This window comes from Globicephala melas, chromosome 10 (assembly GCF_963455315.2).
Source record: "Globicephala melas chromosome 10, mGloMel1.2, whole genome shotgun sequence".
Lineage (NCBI taxonomy): Eukaryota > Metazoa > Chordata > Mammalia > Artiodactyla > Delphinidae > Globicephala > Globicephala melas.
Window position 1 is genome coordinate 62,441,752 of NC_083323.1, and position 19,155 is coordinate 62,460,906.

At 42.1% G+C, this 19,155-nt stretch overlaps 1 protein-coding gene and 1 non-coding gene across 4 annotated transcripts in view; both read left to right on the forward strand.

The window, feature by feature from the left end:
* Nucleotides 1-19,155, forward strand: part of LIMA1 (LIM domain and actin binding 1) — an 83,445-nt gene that overhangs the window by 27,890 nt on the left and 36,400 nt on the right. For all 3 annotated transcript variants that reach the window (XM_030835091.2, XM_030835094.2, XM_060305591.2), the window contains 2 exons: nt 1,226-1,367; nt 13,249-13,294. In XM_030835091.2, coding sequence (XP_030690951.1) covers nt 1,249-1,367; nt 13,249-13,294 — 165 coding nt within the window. In that variant the 5' untranslated portion in view covers nt 1,226-1,248. The remainder of the gene's footprint in view (nt 1-1,225; nt 1,368-13,248; nt 13,295-19,155) is intronic.
* TRNAG-GCC (transfer RNA glycine (anticodon GCC)) lies at nt 12,831-12,903 on the forward strand. Its single transcript has one exon. It is a non-coding gene; the product is annotated as a tRNA-Gly (tRNA).

Below are 19,155 nucleotides of genomic sequence, written 5' to 3' on the forward strand. Positions count from 1 at the left end.
CCTTACCATAAGAGGGTTCAGTGTTGTCTTACCACACGGGGATTTAAACAAACAAACAAAAACAACAAAACTAATGTTGTTTTCAAACAAGGCTTTAGTGGGGAGAACAGGTACTACAAATGGAAAAGTAGTGTGGTCTTTTTGGGTCACTTATCACTTACTTTGCATCACAGGACTTTTAGGGTGAAATGGTAGCCCACATTGCTTCGTTAAGCACATTGTGTGTTCTGCTGTTGTCAAGGCTGTTGGAAGCAGTGCCTGATGAACCATATTTTCTACCAGATAAGTTATGCTCTGTGGTTGTCAGGAGAGCTACAAGTAGCACTTTCATTTATATTGTTCAATCTTCAAATAAGGAAACTATTGACTCATTTCTAATCTCACCTCCAACAAAGGTTGGAACTCCTTTGATAATTACTGGGGCAAAAACAAATAATCCAGTTAATGGGTAGGGTCTAGGTGATGTCAAGGGCATGGCTGTATATATTCTTTGACTTGAAGCCAGTACTAATATATTATACTTAAAATGTTCTTCATACTACTATAATTAATGCCTAGTATTTTAAGTATATTATCTCCTTAAAACCCACATCAAAAACCCTGTAAGGGTAGGTATTCTCATTTTACAGTGAGGCAACTAAAACTGAAAAGGTTATATAATTTGTTCAAGGTTACAAAATTTTGATTTCATTTGAAGTCTACCTTGCCTTAAAGCCCATGCTCTTTGTTTTATTCTATGCTGTATCCACAGCTCTCTCCCCAGCACCAAGTGGTCATTGCTACAGAACTTGGGGAGAGAGGGCAGCCAAAAAAACTTGGATGTAGGTAGAACTTAATTTGGACCTGACTCTACAGAGATGCCAATTGTACTTCCCCTGGGATGTAACTCAGAAGAGTGGGACATTTCACTCCAAATGTGACTTTGGAACAGGCTTAAGTTCAGGGAAAGGCCAATCACTGTTTGCACAGTGGGGTCAGTCATAAAATGATGGAAACTGAAAGGGACCTTAGAGATTACCTGATCTAACCTTCTCATTTTACAGGAAACTACAACCCAAATTCAATCATCTGACCAAGGTTACAGTTTTTGAGAGAACCGGTAGAGGACTACAATCTGCTGCTCCAGGGCTCTCTGCTCTCTCACTTAACACCACACCGCTGCCAGTCCTTGGATGCTGGAGAATCCTCTTCTGTGTCTGATATTCTGACTTTCTTTGTCACATAGGTATTTCAGTATCTGTAGACAAGATGGAATCAACTCCATTTAATAGACGGCAATGGACTTCACTATCATTGAGGGTTACGGCCAAAGAACTTTCTCTTGTCAACAAGAACAAGTCATCGGCTATTGTAGAAATATTCTCCAAGTAAGTGCTGATCCTGGTCCAAAAGGACCATCTGTCTTGAGCAAACATTACCACCTGTCAGGGAGATTGGTAAAGGAAGTACATGGGGTAAAATGGCTTTTCTGAGCACCTTCTGGATTTTAAGTACCACACAAGGCTCTGTGGAGAAGGAAGATGATGATAATCAGGATACACATTCTCTGTACTTGACTTTTTGTTCAGTTGGGGAAAGAAAGAATTATAAACACAAAAGAAATTATAAAACACATTAGTTATTAAGCAAAATGTCAGCAAGTCCAGAATGAACAGGAGTAAGGACTAGATATAAAATACGAGAGAGAGAGTGAACACCGTGGGCAGAAGCTAGTCAGGAAGGCTTTCTGCTTGAGATGAATTTTGAGGTAGGTTTTTACTTGAAGGGAGTATTAGGTGCACTCTATACCTGCATGGTCCAATAGGGTAGCCACTACATATGTGGCTACTTAAATTTAAATTAATTAAAATTAAAAACACTTAAAATTCAGTTCATCAGCTGCACTAGCCACATTTCAAGTGCCAATGGCTACATGTAGCTGGTGGCCACCATACTGGACATCACAGAGGCATTTCACCATTGCATAAGGTTCTGTTGAACAGTGTAAACTATGTAGGCAGACTACAGCCTACTGGCTGCCTGTTTTAGTAAATAAAGGTTTATTAGAACATAGCCATGTCCTTTTGTGTATTGTCCATGGCTGCTTTCATGCAGCAGAGTTGCAGCAGCAGAGTTGCAACGGAGACCATATGGCCCTCAAAGTCTAAAATATTTACTGTCTGGCTCTTTAAGAAAAAGTTTGCTGACCCCTGCTCTGGACCATGAGTTTTTTGGTACGAGGGCCCCTTTCCTGCGTATTTTATATCCCTAGTGTGTAGCATGGTGATTAGAACATAGTAGGCACTCAACAAATGTTGAGGGAATGGTATGTTAATAATATACCAGAGATGGTAAGCACGTTAACTTCACTCAAATAGAGATGCCATAGAGCTTAGGGCAGAGCTTACCTCACTAGTAGAGTTTGTTAATTAATGGGAAGCTATGATACGTGTAAGAGAAGAAAGGTGGTAAAGATTTGAAGAAAGTGATTCTGGAGCTATATCTAGAATACAGCTAAATACCAGTAGGAAGTTTCTGTAATCTGCACTGTCACCTTTTCTTCAGTGACAAATCCATCAACCACCTGCTCTGTGGAAAACACTGCCCTTCCATCCTGTTGACCATGGGTATCACTTAAGGTGGCATAGAGGGGAGGTGAGACCGCATAGCTCTTTACCTTCTACGTTATGCTTTTTACATTGCTTTAATTTTTATGTCAAATGTATTATTCTTATCAAAAAAGGAAAATCAATAAAGCTATTTCAGAAAAAAGGGATCAAGCTCTGGAAAGCTATTAAGACTTAATTCCTGACCTCAAGGAATGTAATACTATAGTTTAGTATAGTTTGTATAGTAGAGGAAGTCCCCAAACTTCCTTCATCTTAAGAATCACATGAGGTACCTGTTAATAATATGGTGTTCCAGGGAGTTCCCTGGTGGCCTAGTGGTTAGGATTCCAGGCTTTCACTGCCACGGCCCGCGTTCAATCCCTGGTTGGGGAACTGAGATCCCACCAGCCAAGTGGCGTGGCCAAAAAAAAAAAAAAAGGTGGGGGGGAATAATATGGTGTTCCAGTTATTGCTACACAGGAAAAAAAATCTTCAAAATTTAGTGGCTTGCAATAATGACAATACTTATTTTACTGTGAATCTCCAATTTGGGCAGGGCTTGCCTCTGTTCCCCTCACCATCCCCGGTATCTCAGAACTGGGGGCCCTAGTCATCTAAAGGCTTACTCACAAGTCAGGCGGTTGATGCTGGCAGTCATCTGGGATCTCAGCTGCGTCCATGATCAGAACACCTACATATGGCTTTTCCATGTGGCTGCTTGGCTTGCTTGGCTGCGTTCCAAGGGCAAGCATCCAGAGAGGGAGGGAAGGAGGGAACAAAGAAGGAAGGGAGTCAGGGCCAGGGGTTGTGTAGCCTTTTATGACCCAGCCTCAGAAGTTATACAGTATCACTTTTTCCACATTCTCTTCATTAGCACCAAGTCACTAAAGCTGGCTCATGTTCAGAGGGAGGGGAATTTGACTGTACCTTTTGGTGAGAGAAATGTCAGAGATCTGGGGGGACATGTTTTAAAACCATCCTAAATGGCTTCTGAGGCTCCTCCCTTAAAGATTCTGATTCAGTGTATCTGGGATGGGACCCAGGAATTTGTGTTTTTGACAAGTATCCTAGTGATTTTTACCTTCAGGAAAGTTTAAGAAGCACTGGTAATGGAAGAGAGGGACTTATGAACTCAAAGCCGTGAACTTGAACGTAAAGCAGAACAAATAAGGTTTATTGGTTCAAGTAAACGTTCAAGTAAAGGCTTGTGGAAGCTGAACATGAATAAAGGGAATAGGAAAGCAAGGAGTCAGTCGAGCATGGAGAAATACAGAAGGGAGAAGGGACTGGAACAGTTCAGTTAGGGCCAGATGCTGGAAGGCCTTGAGTGCCATGCTAAGTTTAGGATTTAGTTAGATAAACAACAGAAACAATGGAAAGTTTTTATGATCGGGCTTGTATTTAGTGCCCTCTTTTTTTTTTTTTTTTGGCTGCAGCATGCAGGATCTTAGTTCCCTGACCAGGGATCAAACCAGTGTCCCCTGCAATGAAGTATGGAGTCTTAACCACTGAACTGCTAGGGAAGTCTCTATCAGGCTTGTATTAAGAAAGATGCTTCTGGAAACAATGTAACAGGTATATTGGAAAGGTGACAGATTGATAGCATGGAGACAAATTCTGAGGCTCCCTTGAGAACCCAAGTGAAAGCTATTGAGGGTGGGGGGCGGGAGGAGTGGAAAGGAAGGGAAGGATTTGAGACAGTGTTGAGCTGTGATTAATGGGACTTGGAAACTCCCTGTTCTGCAGAGAAACTTCTCCACATTCTTACCCTTTTCACCCTCCCTAGCCCCACCTCTCTTTCACTGAACTTGGCTTTCCCTCGCCAGGCATTCTGTTTCTGAGTAGCGCCTGCTCTTTCTGCACATGCTTCCCTGAAATATTCTGGGGCCAGGAGTCAGGGGTGCTACATCTCCGCTACTGTTTCCCATCCATTGTTTTTTTTTGCCTGGTTCTGAGGTTGTAAACCTGTGCTTTGAGCTCACATCTAATCATAGCATTCTTATGCTCCCCTTCAGGACAGTGGTGTGCCAAGCTCCTTGCCTTCATTGGGGACACTAGCTTCCAGCTTCATTTTCTCCTCAGTGTTTCTCAATGGGGGTGCTATTAGCATTTTGGATTAGGCAGATCCTCCTTGTGCAGGATGTTCATCTTCTTGCCTTCCTCCCAATGCTAGTAGTACCCCATGATATTGTGGCAACCAAAAAAAAGTTGGGGAGAGACCCCAATAAGATTCTCACACATTTCCAAATGTCCCGGCCAGTAGTGCCCCCAGTGCAGAATCACTGGCCTACATAAATGACCTGTCTGACACTTTGGACTCATCATTTCTTATTTATTTATTTATTGGCCATGCCACATGGCTTGCGGGGTCTTAGTTTCCCGACCAGGGACTGAACTCAGGCCCTGGCAGTAAAAGCACTGAGTCCTAATCACTGGACCCCCAGGGAATTCCCATGGACTTGTCATTTCTTGATCCTCCCTACTTCTTCAACCTGCACATTGTCTCCCATGCCCCTGCATCTAGTCCCAACCTTTTCGTCACCCAGAATCCATCTCTGAAATGTGCATCTGGAAAACCTACTCTCTGATTAGAGCCTCCTTTTCTACTTGTTCCACTTTCTTATTCCCACTGACCCTGCTCTTTGGCCAAACCGGGACACCCAGGCCATGGATGTCAGTCCCCTTCCTGGCTTCACTTCCTTCCCTGCCTAACTCGGTCGGTCACCTCAGTGAAACTCTCTCCCCTTCCTCAGTTCGCATCCCCCTGTTTTATTCTGTCATTGTCCATTCCAGCCAATTCTCAAGATTTGGGTCCTGTAGTAGCACTGATGAGAGGAAGTAGGAAAAAGCTGCTCATTTTAGGGGCTTCTTAATCTTGCAGAGAAAAGGTGCAAAGGGACCTTAAGAGGCCACCTTCTCATAGAATAGTAGGGTGACTGTCTTTTCTCCACAAAGGTTATAAAGGCAAATGGCAGTTACGCAAAACCGTAAATCCTGAAGCCATTAATCAGAATCAATATGCCAGGTACTACACTAGACTCTTGATGGAAATCAATACTATTTCTAATCCTAATAAAAACGATATGAGGGAGGGACTTCCCTGGTGGTCCAGTGGTTAAGACTCCGCACTTCCACTGCAAGAGCCTCGGGTTCAATTCCTGGTTGGGGAACTAAGATCCCGCATGCTGCATGGTATGGCCAACAAAACAGAACAAAATAAAACAAAAAAACTATGTGAGGAAGGGATATTATCCCTGTTTTATAGTTGAGAACACTGAGGGGTAGAGAGTAACCTGCCCAAGTTAATATTTTGATTTTTTTCTGTCTAGTATGTTTCTTCTGATGCATAGGTCCTACTAATGAACTGGTTTTGAAGGATGAATAGAATTTTATTTGGTAGGCCGGGACGATGGTGGTGACATTGCGGAGGAAGGGGAGTGATAGGAGGTAAGACACAGAAATGGGACAGGACATGATGTGCACTTAAGACAGTGAAAACCAGAGAATCAGCCTGGATTCCTTCTCCAGGTTTCGTACTTGGTGGAGACATATTGCCGACACTGCTTAAGGCTTTGAGGATTCACACACAGTAGGTTCCCAAAGCAGATTGCAGGACTGTTTTCCACAAAACATACATTAATTTTTACTTCTAACACCACGGACCTGATTTTCTCTTATTTTGTAACGATCTCTATTATGGGGTTTGGAATTAATAAATCCTATACAAGCCTAGTTAAGAGACTGTAGGAAACCTCGGGAGGTTTGTGACCAGAGACTAATATAAAAATGGTATTTGGAGGAAGCTTAATCTGGCTCTGCTGTTTGTAAGATTAGCTGGGCTTTACTTTCTAACTGTTGATAATGTTTTACATGGATGTATACATAAGAGTGATTTTTCTAGCATCACAGTTTGTGTCTTATGAGTGCTTTATAACTCCAGACTTATTTCTTTTACTAAACCTCTATACTATATAAAGCATTAAGTTTGAGTAAGGAGGATGCTCTTGAACAGTCAGTTTGAACAGCTAGCTTTGGTTTCCCTCACAAATGACGGCAGCGTAGTATAATCCTTTGCTTGATTAAAATTTGACTCTTTCGGTAGAATTCGGTTTCTTTGCAGAAGGTTCCTCTTTGACTTATGTATTTTGGGAGCTGAAGGGAATCTAGCCCAGTGGTTTTCAAACTATCTTAATTGAGTTATTCAGAGGAACCTCAGGGGCCAGTTCTGGGAAGACGGGAAGAGCCTGTGACCTTCCACCCCAGCCGTCCTGCTTTGATCCCTTTTATATGTGAGGTTCTAAGTTATCATTTGAAAAGAGGATTCTCCGACAAAAAAGAACTACTGCTAACTTTTGTCCCATTCCTCTGACAAATAAGGAACTTGTGGTCCAGCACGACTAAAGATCACATCCCAAGATAGTGGCAGAGCTTAATCCAGGACACTTAATCCCTCCACCACCGTGCCTGCCCTCCTGTCGCTGCTTCTCCCACTCTTGTTATAACTTTACCCATTCCACAGTCCCAAGAAAGAACAGGGTTTATATTTAGTTTTCTGTGACTGTTCTTCCTTCATTAAGAAAAAATTTGACCCTCAGATCTCCCTGGTTAACTTCTTTGCTTCTCTGTAACATTTTGGTGGTGAAATTATTCTAGAAGAAAATACATTTCCTAAAACTTGGGAGTTTCTTTTTTCCTCTTTTGGCTCAGTGAGACCTTTGCTCTATTTGAAGGCATACAAGCAAGAGTCATGGCTCAGGAACTCTGTTTTCTGGTCTTAGAAAAGGTTGAGACACTGTTATTACTCCCCAGATAATTTTAGCATCCTCCATCAGCTGCCTGCCTCACAGCTGAGCATTAAGGAGCAGTTGCAGGATTAAATTCTGTGTGTGAAGAGGAGACTGGAAGACAAGAAAATCTGGGAAGGGAAGAGGGATAAGATTTTAATTATAGAAATCTCATGGCAAATATTTTTTCCCTCAGATTTGTATCTTTAAAATGCCTTCACTTCTCCCCCTGTCCAGTGACCTTCACATTTTTTGTCAGAATAATGCTAGTTGCTCTGAGCGTCTTTGAGGAAAGTCTAAGGCCTGAATCCTGACCTAACACTTAATTCGGAAGTACTGTACCCTCAGCATCTCTTAGCATTCTGAGAGTCAAAATGTAAAAGTACCAAGGACCTAACTTGGAAGAAAGCAGTGGTGTGGAACCTTTCCACACCACTAGTAGTGGTGTGTATCTACTATTTAGCAAGTACTTCATTACAAATAAAGGGTGGCGATATTTGAGTGGGAGTTTCAAAACAATTCAAGACAACCATCGGTGTATACACCTGTGTCTTACAGATGCCTCAGTGCTAAAAGGGTAGGACTAAAGATGGAAACTATTTTGATCTTTCTTTAAATATACATTTCTGTTAAGACAGTAAAGGGAAGGGAACCTCTGAGCTTATTTATCCAACTAATCACAGTGTAAATTGTTCTCCTTGCCTTGAAGAACAATTGGCTAAGAATAAACCTGTCTGCTGATTGGCTCCAGCTCTCATATATTGTATTATTGCTGTAATATACTGTAGATGATTACCCAAGGGGTGTGGAAACATAAGTTCAAGGCCAGTTCTAAGTTTCTTTCTAGCTATAATCCACTGTGTTTCTGCATTTCCATTTTTAGGGACTCTTAGACAGATACAGTAGTACAAGTGGGGAAAAAAATATATGTACAGGGCCATTCACCAAAGCACTATTTGTAATGATGGATAACTGGAAATAATCCAAATGCCCATTAAAAGGACTATGGGTTAATAAATTATATTTTTAATGGAAGAGGACTGCCAGGGTTACCAAGGACTTCTATGTTGCTAAATCAAGGAGATGTTTGTTAGCCTTTGTCTTAGATGACCCCTTACCACTTCTTCCCACATTTTTTCTTCTCTTGGCTTCTCTGGCAGTCTCTTGGTTTTCCTGTTACCTCCATCTGTTCCTTCTCATTCTCTGTTATCGCCTCTTCTTCAGGTTCTGACTGCTAAATGTTAGAGTCTCCAGGACTGAGTTCTGGGCCTTTTCTTGCACTACGCACTCTTCATAGATGATATCATATACTTTCACGGCTTTAGTATCATCTGTGGACAGACAAGTCCTAAATTTATATTGTTAGCTCAGATCTCTCTTTCGAGCTCTAGACACACGTATCTAATCACTGCCACCACCAAGTGGATGCTTTAGTTAACACGGCTAACACTGAACTCTTCGTCTTCCCCATCCCCAACTTTGCTTCTCCTTCCATTGACTCATCTGCCGGAAACCTGGGAGTCATTTTTTTTTTGGGGGGGGGTCGTTCGTGGACCTCTCACTGTTGTGGCCTCTCCTGTTGCGGAGCACAGGCTCCGGACGCGCAGGCTCAGCAGCCATGGATCACGGGCCCAGCTGCTCCGCGTCATGTGGGATCTTCCCGGACCAGGGCACGAACCCGTGTCCCCTGCATCGGCAGGCGGACTCTCAACCACTGTGCCACCAGGGAAGCCCCCTGGGAGTCATTCTTGACTTCGTCTTCCTCATTACCAATCCTGTTGATTCTGAAATATACCTCAAACCTATTCATTTTATCTCTAGTGCCACCACCCTGGACCAAGCCAGCATCTTCTCTCACTATTGCTGCCTCCATTCTCAGCCCCCTCCAGTCCATTCTCCACACAGCATCCACTGCTCTTTTAAAAACATGGCTTGGGTCAGTGACCATTCATTGTACCTAAGATTACATTCAAAATCCTTAGCATAGCCTGCAAAGCCCTTGCCTCCCAGCATCATCTCCTGACCTCTGCCTTTATCTCAGAGTGCTTCAGCAACATTGGAGTTCTTTGTATATCTTATACACATGAGACACTGTCTTGCCTTGGGGACTTTGTGTGCTCTTCTTCTGTGCCTGGAATGCTTTTCTTGCTTCGTTTTGCTTGGCTGACTCCTTCTGATCAAACTTCAGATCTCAGCCTAAAGGTCACTTCCTCAGCAAGACTTTCCTTCGCACGCACGCACATATATACACCCCACCCACCACCTTCTCAATTTGGTTCCTTTGTTAGGTTGTTTAAATATTCTGTCCTGGGCTTCCCTGTTGGCGCAGTGGTTGAGAGTCCGCCCGCCGATGCAGGGGACACAGGTTCGTGCCCCAGTCCGGGAAGATCCCACATGACGCGGAGCGGCTGGGCCCATGAGCCATGGCCGCTGAGCCTGCGCGTCCGGAGTCTGTGCTCTGCAACGGGAGAGGCCACAACAGTGAGAGGCCCGCGTACCGCCAAAAAAAAAAAAAAGTTAGTAATAATAATACTCCTTTTTCTTTGAAGGATTTACAGTATATATGTGTGTGTGTATGTATGTGTATGTGTATATATTTGTGTGTGTGCGTCTGTGTGCATGTACGTGTTTAATATTTAAGCTGTAAGCTGCCTGAGAGCAGGAACTATGTCTCTTTTGGTTATTTCTCTAGTGCTTAGAACATATTTCTTTTTTTTTTTTGGCCTCGTGGCATGGCTTGTGGGATCTTAGTTCCCCAACCAGAGATTGAACCCGGGCCCACTGGCAATGAAAGGGCCAAGTCCTAACCACTGGACCACCAGAGAATTCCCTAGAACATATTTCTTGAGCAATATTTGTTATTTTTAAAAAATGTTATATATTTTGGATGTTAATCCCTTATCGGATATATGATTTGGAAATATTTTCTGCCATTGCATGGGTTGCCTTTTCACTCTGTTGATGGTGTCCTTTGGTTCACAGATTTTGCTGAAGTCCAATTTATCTATTTTTCCTTTTGTTGCCTGTGCTTTTGGTGTCATTTCAAGAAATCATTGCCAAATTCAATATCATAAGGCTTTGCCCTTGTTTTCTTCTAAGAGTTTTATAGTTTTAACTTTTATACTTAGGTCTTTTTTTTGCATGCGGATATCTAGTTTTTCCAACATCATTTATTGAAAAGACTGTCTTTTCCCCATTAGATGGTCTTGGCATCCTTGTTGAAATCCTTTGACCGTATATGTGAGGGTTTATTTATGGGCTCTCTATTCTATTCCATTGATCTACATGTCTGTCTTTATGCCAGTATCACACTGGGTTGTTTTATTCATTTTGGTAATATGTACATAACATATTGCCTTTTTGGTAATATGGACGTAACATATTACCTTTTATATTAACATATAAAATATACCATTTTAACCATTTTTAAGTATACGTTTCAGTGGCATTAAGTACATTCACATTGTTGTGCAACCATTACCACCGTGCTTTTGTTCTTTATATAGTTGCATAGTATTCCATTGCATGAATACATTATAATTTATTTACCAGTCCTCTGTTAATGGACATTCAGGTTGTTTTCAGTCATTTGCTATCACATTTAATGCTATGACAAATAATGTAATGTAAAAGTCACTTTTGCTTGTGTGAGTATACCTATAAGATAAAATTGGCGAATCGTAACATTTGTGCTTTTGTAATTCTTGTAAATTGACAAAATGCCTTCCATAGAGGTTTTATTAATTTACCCTCAGTATGTTAGCTTTTTTTTTTTTAAAAGCTTTTTCTACTTGATGGATAAAAAAATGTTCTTAGTGTTGTTTGCATTTTTGTTTTGAGGCTGAATGTCCTTATTTTTTGTTTAAGAGTCATTTGATATTTTCTGTGAACTGTATGTTTATGGCCATGCCCATTTTTCTATTAAGTTGTTTATCATTTTCTTATTGATTTGTAAGAGTTCTTTGTATTTTAGGGAAATCAGCCTTTTGTCTGTAATGTAAGTTTCAAATATCTTACTAGCTTGTCATTTGATTTATAGCAGTTCTAATCCCATTTTCTTCCATAACCTATGGTCAATGAAATCCCAGAAAATTTTGGAAGTCCTTTCACCCTACCCTATAAGAAAGTTCTGCTCAGTTTCAGAGTATTACCCAGCTTGGTGAATGAGACACTGATATCTGATTACTGTTAAAATTTAAACAATAATAAGACTGGAAGAGACCTTAGAAATCCTCTCAGATACACTTAATTTCATCAACGAGGCCCAAGTAAATGAAGTGATATAGCCCAGGTTACATAGCAGGTGAGCAATGGTGCCAGATCTAGGACTTTCCTCTGGCTTCCATTTTGGATGAGGTTGTTCTGTTTAACACACACAATAAGGAAGTTCTGAGCTTGTGAAGGTATTTATGAGTTGAACGTTGGTTTTGGTAGAGGAATGGGCCCTTTCCCATACTGCTCTTTACCTTTTTGTCTCATCTCCTTTTCCTTGCCCAAATGCCTTGTGAGTTCTGAAATTCTACCATAAGGCAGGAACAAATGGCCCGTTGAATGTGCCCTTTTCTAGGGTTGGGTTGGTGAGTTCTAGGCACGCAGGCCCAAGGAAGGCACACGGTGGGGATTCTCCACGTGATGGTGCTGCCTTCAGTGCTTGACTCAGAGGCTCTGAGGAAGCCAGGTTAAGATGGTTCTTAGTGGTTTAGAGATTCGCTGTAACCTGGATCTCCCAAGCTTTCTTTGTCTTCAAATGGAGAAAACCTGATCCCCCCTGAAAAGCCCTGGGACTTCAGTTGTTTCTCAGGGATCTTCTGAGCAAGTAACAAAAATTATAAAATAAAATGATGAAAGTAATAATAAAATTAAAATAATAAAATTATATAAGCCTGTTTATCAACTCTAAGATGCCACTGACTGTAGGCTGGGCCATTATTTTATGCATCACTAAGGAAAAAATACTGCTAATTAAAAGGACCAATGCTTGCTTAGCACAGAAACTTTTCTCACATATCACTCTTACGCATAAGTTATAAAAAGTAAAACAATTTTTCTTTAAATGGCAAATCGTAGTGTAATCTCTCTAAAGACATTTAAGTGGCATTTAAAACATGTATAATATCATCAAATACATTTAACTGAGCAAAATCAACAGTACCAACAGAGCATAGACTAAGTTCACACACATACAGGCAGTGTGACTACCTCTTGATCATTTGGCCGACAGGAATGTAAGATTTCAGAGTCATGAATGAGGGGGAAATGTGCAACCTAGGACTAATGCAATGCTGTATCCTTTGACTAATTCCAAAGCATTTTTATGCATGTGATCTTGTTTAATCTTCCCAGCTTTATAGTACATCATTTTCTAGATAAGGAAACTGAGGCTTAGAGAGGTTGACTTGCCCGAGATCACAGTGAATAAGTGATGAAACTGGGACTTCAAAACCCCAGGCTTGGGACTTCCCTGATGGTCCAGTGGTTAAGACTCTGTGCTGCCAATGCAGGGGGCCCGGGTTCGATCCCTGGTCAGGGAACTAGATCCTGCATGCCACAACTAAAGATCTTGCAGGCCCCAACTAAGACCCAGCGCAGCCAAATAAATAAATATTAAAAAACAGAAAAAAGCCCCAGGCTTTCTGTTCTATCCAGTTGTTTACCAGCATTTGACCTCGTTGTCTTGGATCTTTCTCTTAGAGCAGATGACTGCAACAGTGCAGGAAGTGAGGGCTGCTCTGATTCTCGGCTTCTTCTGATAGAGTTGATTAAAGATAATCCCTGGCAGAGATAGGTGTGCAGAAGTAGTTTTCTTAAAGTTTGGAAGAGTAAAAATATAAATTTAATTTGAGGACATTCTCTTTTTTTCCCCCTCTTCTCTGAAGGTACCAGAAAGCAGCTGAAGAAGCAAACATGGAAAAGAGGAGAAGTGTAAGTATTCGGAAGGCCCCGGACATGTGGAACTTCACAGGCAGAGCCCACGTGGCTCAGCCACCTGCAGCCTCTGCGGGGCGTGGGCTCCGAGTCAGCTGAGCCGGGCATGTGTGCCAGCTGGTCTGACTGGTGAATCATTTGCTCAGGAGAACTTGGCTCAGGTGCAGAGACTCTTATTTTTTCCCTGAGGTTCTCCTTTTGAGCCACTTTTTCTTTCCTGAGTTAAGGATAGAAAGCCAAGTACTTTGCTTGTGGTTATAAAATGGCTTACTGCTTCTGCTCAAATTAGGCTACAGGGCTTCCCAGGCTGTTTCCTTTTTTCCAAATCAAACAACCAGAATGTTTCTCTGCATTTAAGTGGTAGCAGCTGTGCAGCTGTTGTCATTTCCCCCTGGGTTCTTTGTTTAAATCAAACCTCTTGACCCAGTCTAGTTAGCAAGTTTCTTAGCTGCAGGATCCACCAAAGGTGAAAACCTCAGAACCAGCCCTGAGCTCATACCCATGTGTACTCTCCCGCTGGCTAACTTCCAGCTGGGCTGGATAGTGTTTTTCTTTTGAGATCTTACTTGATTTAATGGTACGAGGGAAAAAAACCTCACATATTTGGGCAAGAATTCTTTAATTTGGCTGGCATTACAAAAACATCCTCCTGGCAGCTTTCAGTACCTAACCTATTTAAATTAGAACATAACATGCCCCTGTCACTTTGTTTTCTCTAAGGAGGCAATGCTGACGGTCTTTGACTTAATTTTCCTGTAATTCGAGAATGGATCCCCTCTGGTGCACTGTAAGAAAACTTACCATCATTTCACTCAGCTGCTGTTTTCTTTTCTTTCCTCCTTCTCTCTCTTGCGTGTTATTTTTCCCCTTTCTCTTTTCTTCCTTCTTTTTTTCCTTTCACTTATTCAATTGGCAAGTATTCATAGAGCACCCACTATATGCCAAGCACTGCTTTAGGCACTAATACAGACTACATCTCTGCCACCATGGAGTTTATATTCTGGTGGGAGAGGCAGACAATAAAGATGTGTCAGGTATGAAACAACCTGAAGCAGGTAAGGAGGATGAGTATAGTGGTCAAGGAGAGATTTGAGCAGAGGTCTGAGGACATGAGCTAGGGAGAAAAATAATTCAGGCAGAAGATAAGAGCGCATGCAAATGCCTCGAGGCAAGAACATTCTAAGTGTATTTGAGGAATAGGAAAGGAAATGTCATGTAGGGCCATTGTGAGGACCTGGACCTTAACTCTGATCGAATGGGGGCCTTTGGAGGGTTTGTGTGCAAAGGAGTAATGTGATCTAACTAAAATTTTTAAAAAGAGGAGGAAGAGACTAGAGGAGCAATGGCAGAAGCATGAAGACAAATTACGAGACAATTGCAGTGATTTAGGCAAAAGATGATAATGGATCGGACTGGAATAGTAGCTGTATAGGTGATGAGAAGTGGCAGGATTTATAGTGAAGGTAGAGAAAAAGAATGGCAACAATGCTTTTGGCCCAAACACCAGGAAACATGCCATTGAGATGGGGAAGATGACAGTAAAAGCAGGTTTAGAGAAGGGGAAATATTTATTAGAAGCTCAGTTTTGGACATGTTAAATGTAAAATTCTTTATTAAGACATCCAAGTGGAGAAGTCAAATAGGAACCTGGATGTACACATCTGGAATTGGAAGAGATCCAGGCTGGAGATGAGATGTGTGTGTATCAAAGTATCAGTGGTCTGTGAAGATAAGAGATGCATGAGATCACCTGGGGAGTGAGAACAGCTAGAAAAGAGGTCTGAGTACGGAGCTCAGGGGCACCTTGTTGTTTAAAGGTTGGAGATAGAAGGAGGAACCAGCAAAGGAGACTGAGAGGGAGCAGCTGGTGAGATAGCAGTGGAAATAAGAGAACGGAGTGCCAGATGTCCAGTGAAGAAAGTGTTTCTAAAAGACATGTTATCAACAGAGTCAAACACACAGATAGGCTGAGAACTGACCGTCAGATTTGGCAATATGAAGGTCACTGGTCACTCTGTACTATTTGAGAGTGATGGGATAAAGGCCTGATTGGACTAGGTTCAAGACAGTAGGATGACAAAAGTTGATACCACAAGTATGGGTGAACATTTATGGAACACCTTTTATGTGCCAGGTGCTGAAGGCACAAAGAGGAATAAGATGTGGTCCCTGCCTTCAAGGAACTGCTTAGAGTTTGGAAAGTAGAATTTATCATCCCAGTGTTATAAGTACCATATTAAAGAAATATTCAAGGTGCTGGGGGAGAATTTAGGAGGAACTCATAACCTGGACTATGACGTGTCAAGGAAGACTTCCCAGAAGAAGTAGTGCCTGACTGAGCCTGAAGGATGACTAGGAATTAGCTAAGCAAAGGGGGCAAAAGGAGTGGGAGAGGAAGCAGCAGGTGCACAGCATGGAGGCATAAGAGAACAGGCACATTGGACAGTTGAAAAGATAATTGTCCCATTCACCAAGATGGAGAATTCAGGAAAAGAAACAGATTAGAGAGTGAGGAGTGAACGGAGGAGAGGCGAGACTTCAGCTTTAGACAAGGATGAATTTAAGATGTCTATAGGATTTCCAGGTAGAACTGAGAGGTAAGGAGAGATTTCTGGCTAGAGTTAATAGGGCATGAATCATCAACAGACAGCTGGTGGGTGAAACCAGAAGGAGGACGTCATCTATAGAAAAATACATAAAGTGGGTAAAGAAGATAACCTAAGGCAGAACCTTGAGAGACGCCACCCATCCTCAGGGAGGGACTGAGGAAGAGAAACCTATAAAAAAAAAAAAACAACTGAAGAGTGGCCAGAGAAATGGGAAGAAATCTAGGAAAAAGGGATGTCACAGAAACCATGGAAGGAAGGAATTTTGTTAAAGGGGGGAGTGGTCAGTAACACCAGATGCTATAGAGAGATCAAATGAAATAAAACAGAAGTGCCCCTTGCAATTGGCAGTTAAAAGGTAAAAGGGTGTGAACAGGTAATCAAAGAAGAAACAATAAATATACAAAAAATGCTTAGCCTCACTAATAATCAAATGTAAAGCAACTGTGAGATATAAATTGTAACCTAAACAGTTGGCAGATGTTTTTGATCGATAATATTCGGCATGTGAGGAATATTCTCATCCACTGTTAGTGAAAAGTCAATTAGGCAATGCCTATTAAAATATTAAGTATGTTTAGTACGCATTGATCCTGCAATTCTACTTCTAGGACTGATCATTGAGAGAAACTCACTAGTGAAATAAAATAAAAGTAAAAGGATATTTATTACAGGATTCTTTGTAATACTTAAACATTTGAAATAATGCAAATATCCATCGGTGGGGTAGTAGTAAATTATGGTACCTACATCCATCATACTAATATATCATATATAATTTTTTTAATTGATTATTTTAGTTTTGGCCGTGTTGGGTCTTCGTTGCTGTGCACGGGCTTTCTCTAGCTGCGGTGAGCGGGGGCTACTCTTTGTTGTGGCGCGCAGGCTTCTCATTGCGGTGGCTTCTCTTGTTGCGGAGCGTGGGCTCTAGCCGTGTGGGCTCAGTAGTTGCAGCATGCAGGCTCAGTAGTTGCGGCTAGCAGGCTGTAGAGCACAAGTTCAGTACTTGTGGCACACGGGCTTAGTTGCTCCAACGGCATGTAGGATCTTCCTGGACCGGGGCTCGAACCCGTGTCCCCTGCATTGGCAGGTGGACTCAACCACTGTGCTACCAGGGAAGTCCTCGTATATGTTATATATGATATTATACTATGTGGTTAAGATTTTGTGTAACGTGGAAAGGTCTTAAAAGCACATTAATTATTAAAGCAAGGTGCAGAATAGTAACTATAGTATGATTTTGTAGAAAAACATTGCAGATAGTGTATAAAAATAAGGAAAAAATTGAGAGCATGTGCACCAAACTGTTGGCAGTGGATATCTTGGCTGGGAGGAATGGGGGAGTCAAATAGGGAAAATTAAAGCATATATTCAAGGCAAATATACATTCTTATATTGACTATGACTTCCCCCCCAATAAGTTTTGGGGTTTTTAAATTAATTTATTTTATTTTTGGCTGCGTTGGGTCTTCGTTGCTGCGTGCGGGCTTTCTCTAGTTGCGGCAAGTGCGGGCTACGCTTTGTTGCGGTGCGCGGGCTTCTCATTGTGGTGGCTCCTTTTGTTGCAGAGCATGGGCTCTAGGCACACGGGCTTCAGTAGTTGCAGCATGCTGGCTCAGTAGTTGTGGCTCGCGGGCTCTAGAGCGCAGGCTCAGTAGTTGTGGCGCACAGGCTTAGTTGCTCTGCCGCATGTGGGATCTTCCTGGACCAGGGCTCGAACCCACGTGCCCTGCATTGGCAGGCAGATTCTTAACCACTGTGCCACCGGGGAAGCCCTCCCCCCCCAATAAGTTTTTTAAATTACTTTTGTAATTGAGAAAAGTAATAAGTTAAAAATAAGATAATGGGGGCTTCCCTGGTGGCGCAGTGGTTGAGAGTCCGCCTGCCGATGCAGGGGACATGGATTCGTGCCCCGGTCCGGGAGGATCCCACATGCCGCGGAGCGGCTGGGCCCGTGGGCCATGGCCGCTGAGCCTGCACGTCCGGAGCCTGTGCTCCACAGTGGGAGAGGCCACAGCAGTGATAGGCCCACGTACTGCAAAAAAAAAAAAAAAGATAATGAAGTAATTGATGATCCTGATTGGTGCTACTTCAGAAGTGTTTTGGTAGTAGAATTAGAGGGAATGGAAAGTAGTCAAGTGGAAATAGCAATTACACAAGACTGTGCTTTCAACACTCTTAACTGTGAAATGTGGGAGGGAGATAGCAATAGCTGGAAGAAGACAAAGTTGAAGGATGGTTCTTTTTTTTAACAAATTTTTTATTTTAAAATAATTTTGGATTTACAGTAGAGTTATTAAGATAGTACAGAGAGCTCCCGTGCACCTCCACCTAGCCTCCTCTAATGTTAACATCTTCTATAACTGTGCTACATTTATAAAACCTGAGAAATTAACATCGGTACAATGCTATCAGCTAAACCACAGACTTTATTCAAATCTTACCAGTTTTTCCATTAATGACAGACAGTTGCTTTTAAGATCCACCAGACTTGTAAGAGACCTAATTTGTCTCCTGAAGAATAGGGAGAAATGTACATATAAATTTACAGAGGTGACTCTCCAGGTGAAAGAGTACTCACCTGAATACTCCAGGTGAAAGAATATTCATGGAAAGCAAGGTAGAGAAACATTCAGGAGCAAGTGGGTAAATTTGTTCCTTTAGCAAATACTAGGATCAGGTTACATGATCGCTTGGATTCCCAGAAATTCAGCCCTCCTTTTCTCTTCCTCTTCCACTTGCATCTAGGACACAGAAACACAGACCATTAATACGACCATCAGTTATATTTTCAGGTTCCTTTTAAGCATGGGATGTGCCACTTCTTGAAATCTGTGCTGTTTGGGCATTCGTCTCCATAATGACTGGCTACCACTTTTCTGAGAAGCTCTTAGCCTAGGAATTTATTCCCTTCCTTGGAGTCTGTACATCCAGGTAGTCCATGTTTCTAGCCCCACTGCTGTATCCTACCAAGTATCCTCCTGCTTTTAAGATGAAGATTCCCCTGCCAAGATTTCAATGTTAAAGCTCATTTGACCCAGCCTCTTGATTTTGTGGGTGGAATAACAGACCCAGAGAGAGGAAGGGACTTATCTAAGGCCCTTTCCAAGTTGAATGCTCCTGCAGAAAGGACACTGCGTTGCATCTCCTGAGTGTGTCTGATCCGGATTTAGGCAGCCGGTTATGGTCCAGAGTCAATGTCTGCAGAGATTCTCAGCCTTGCTGGATAGGATGAGCAGCATGCTGGATGTC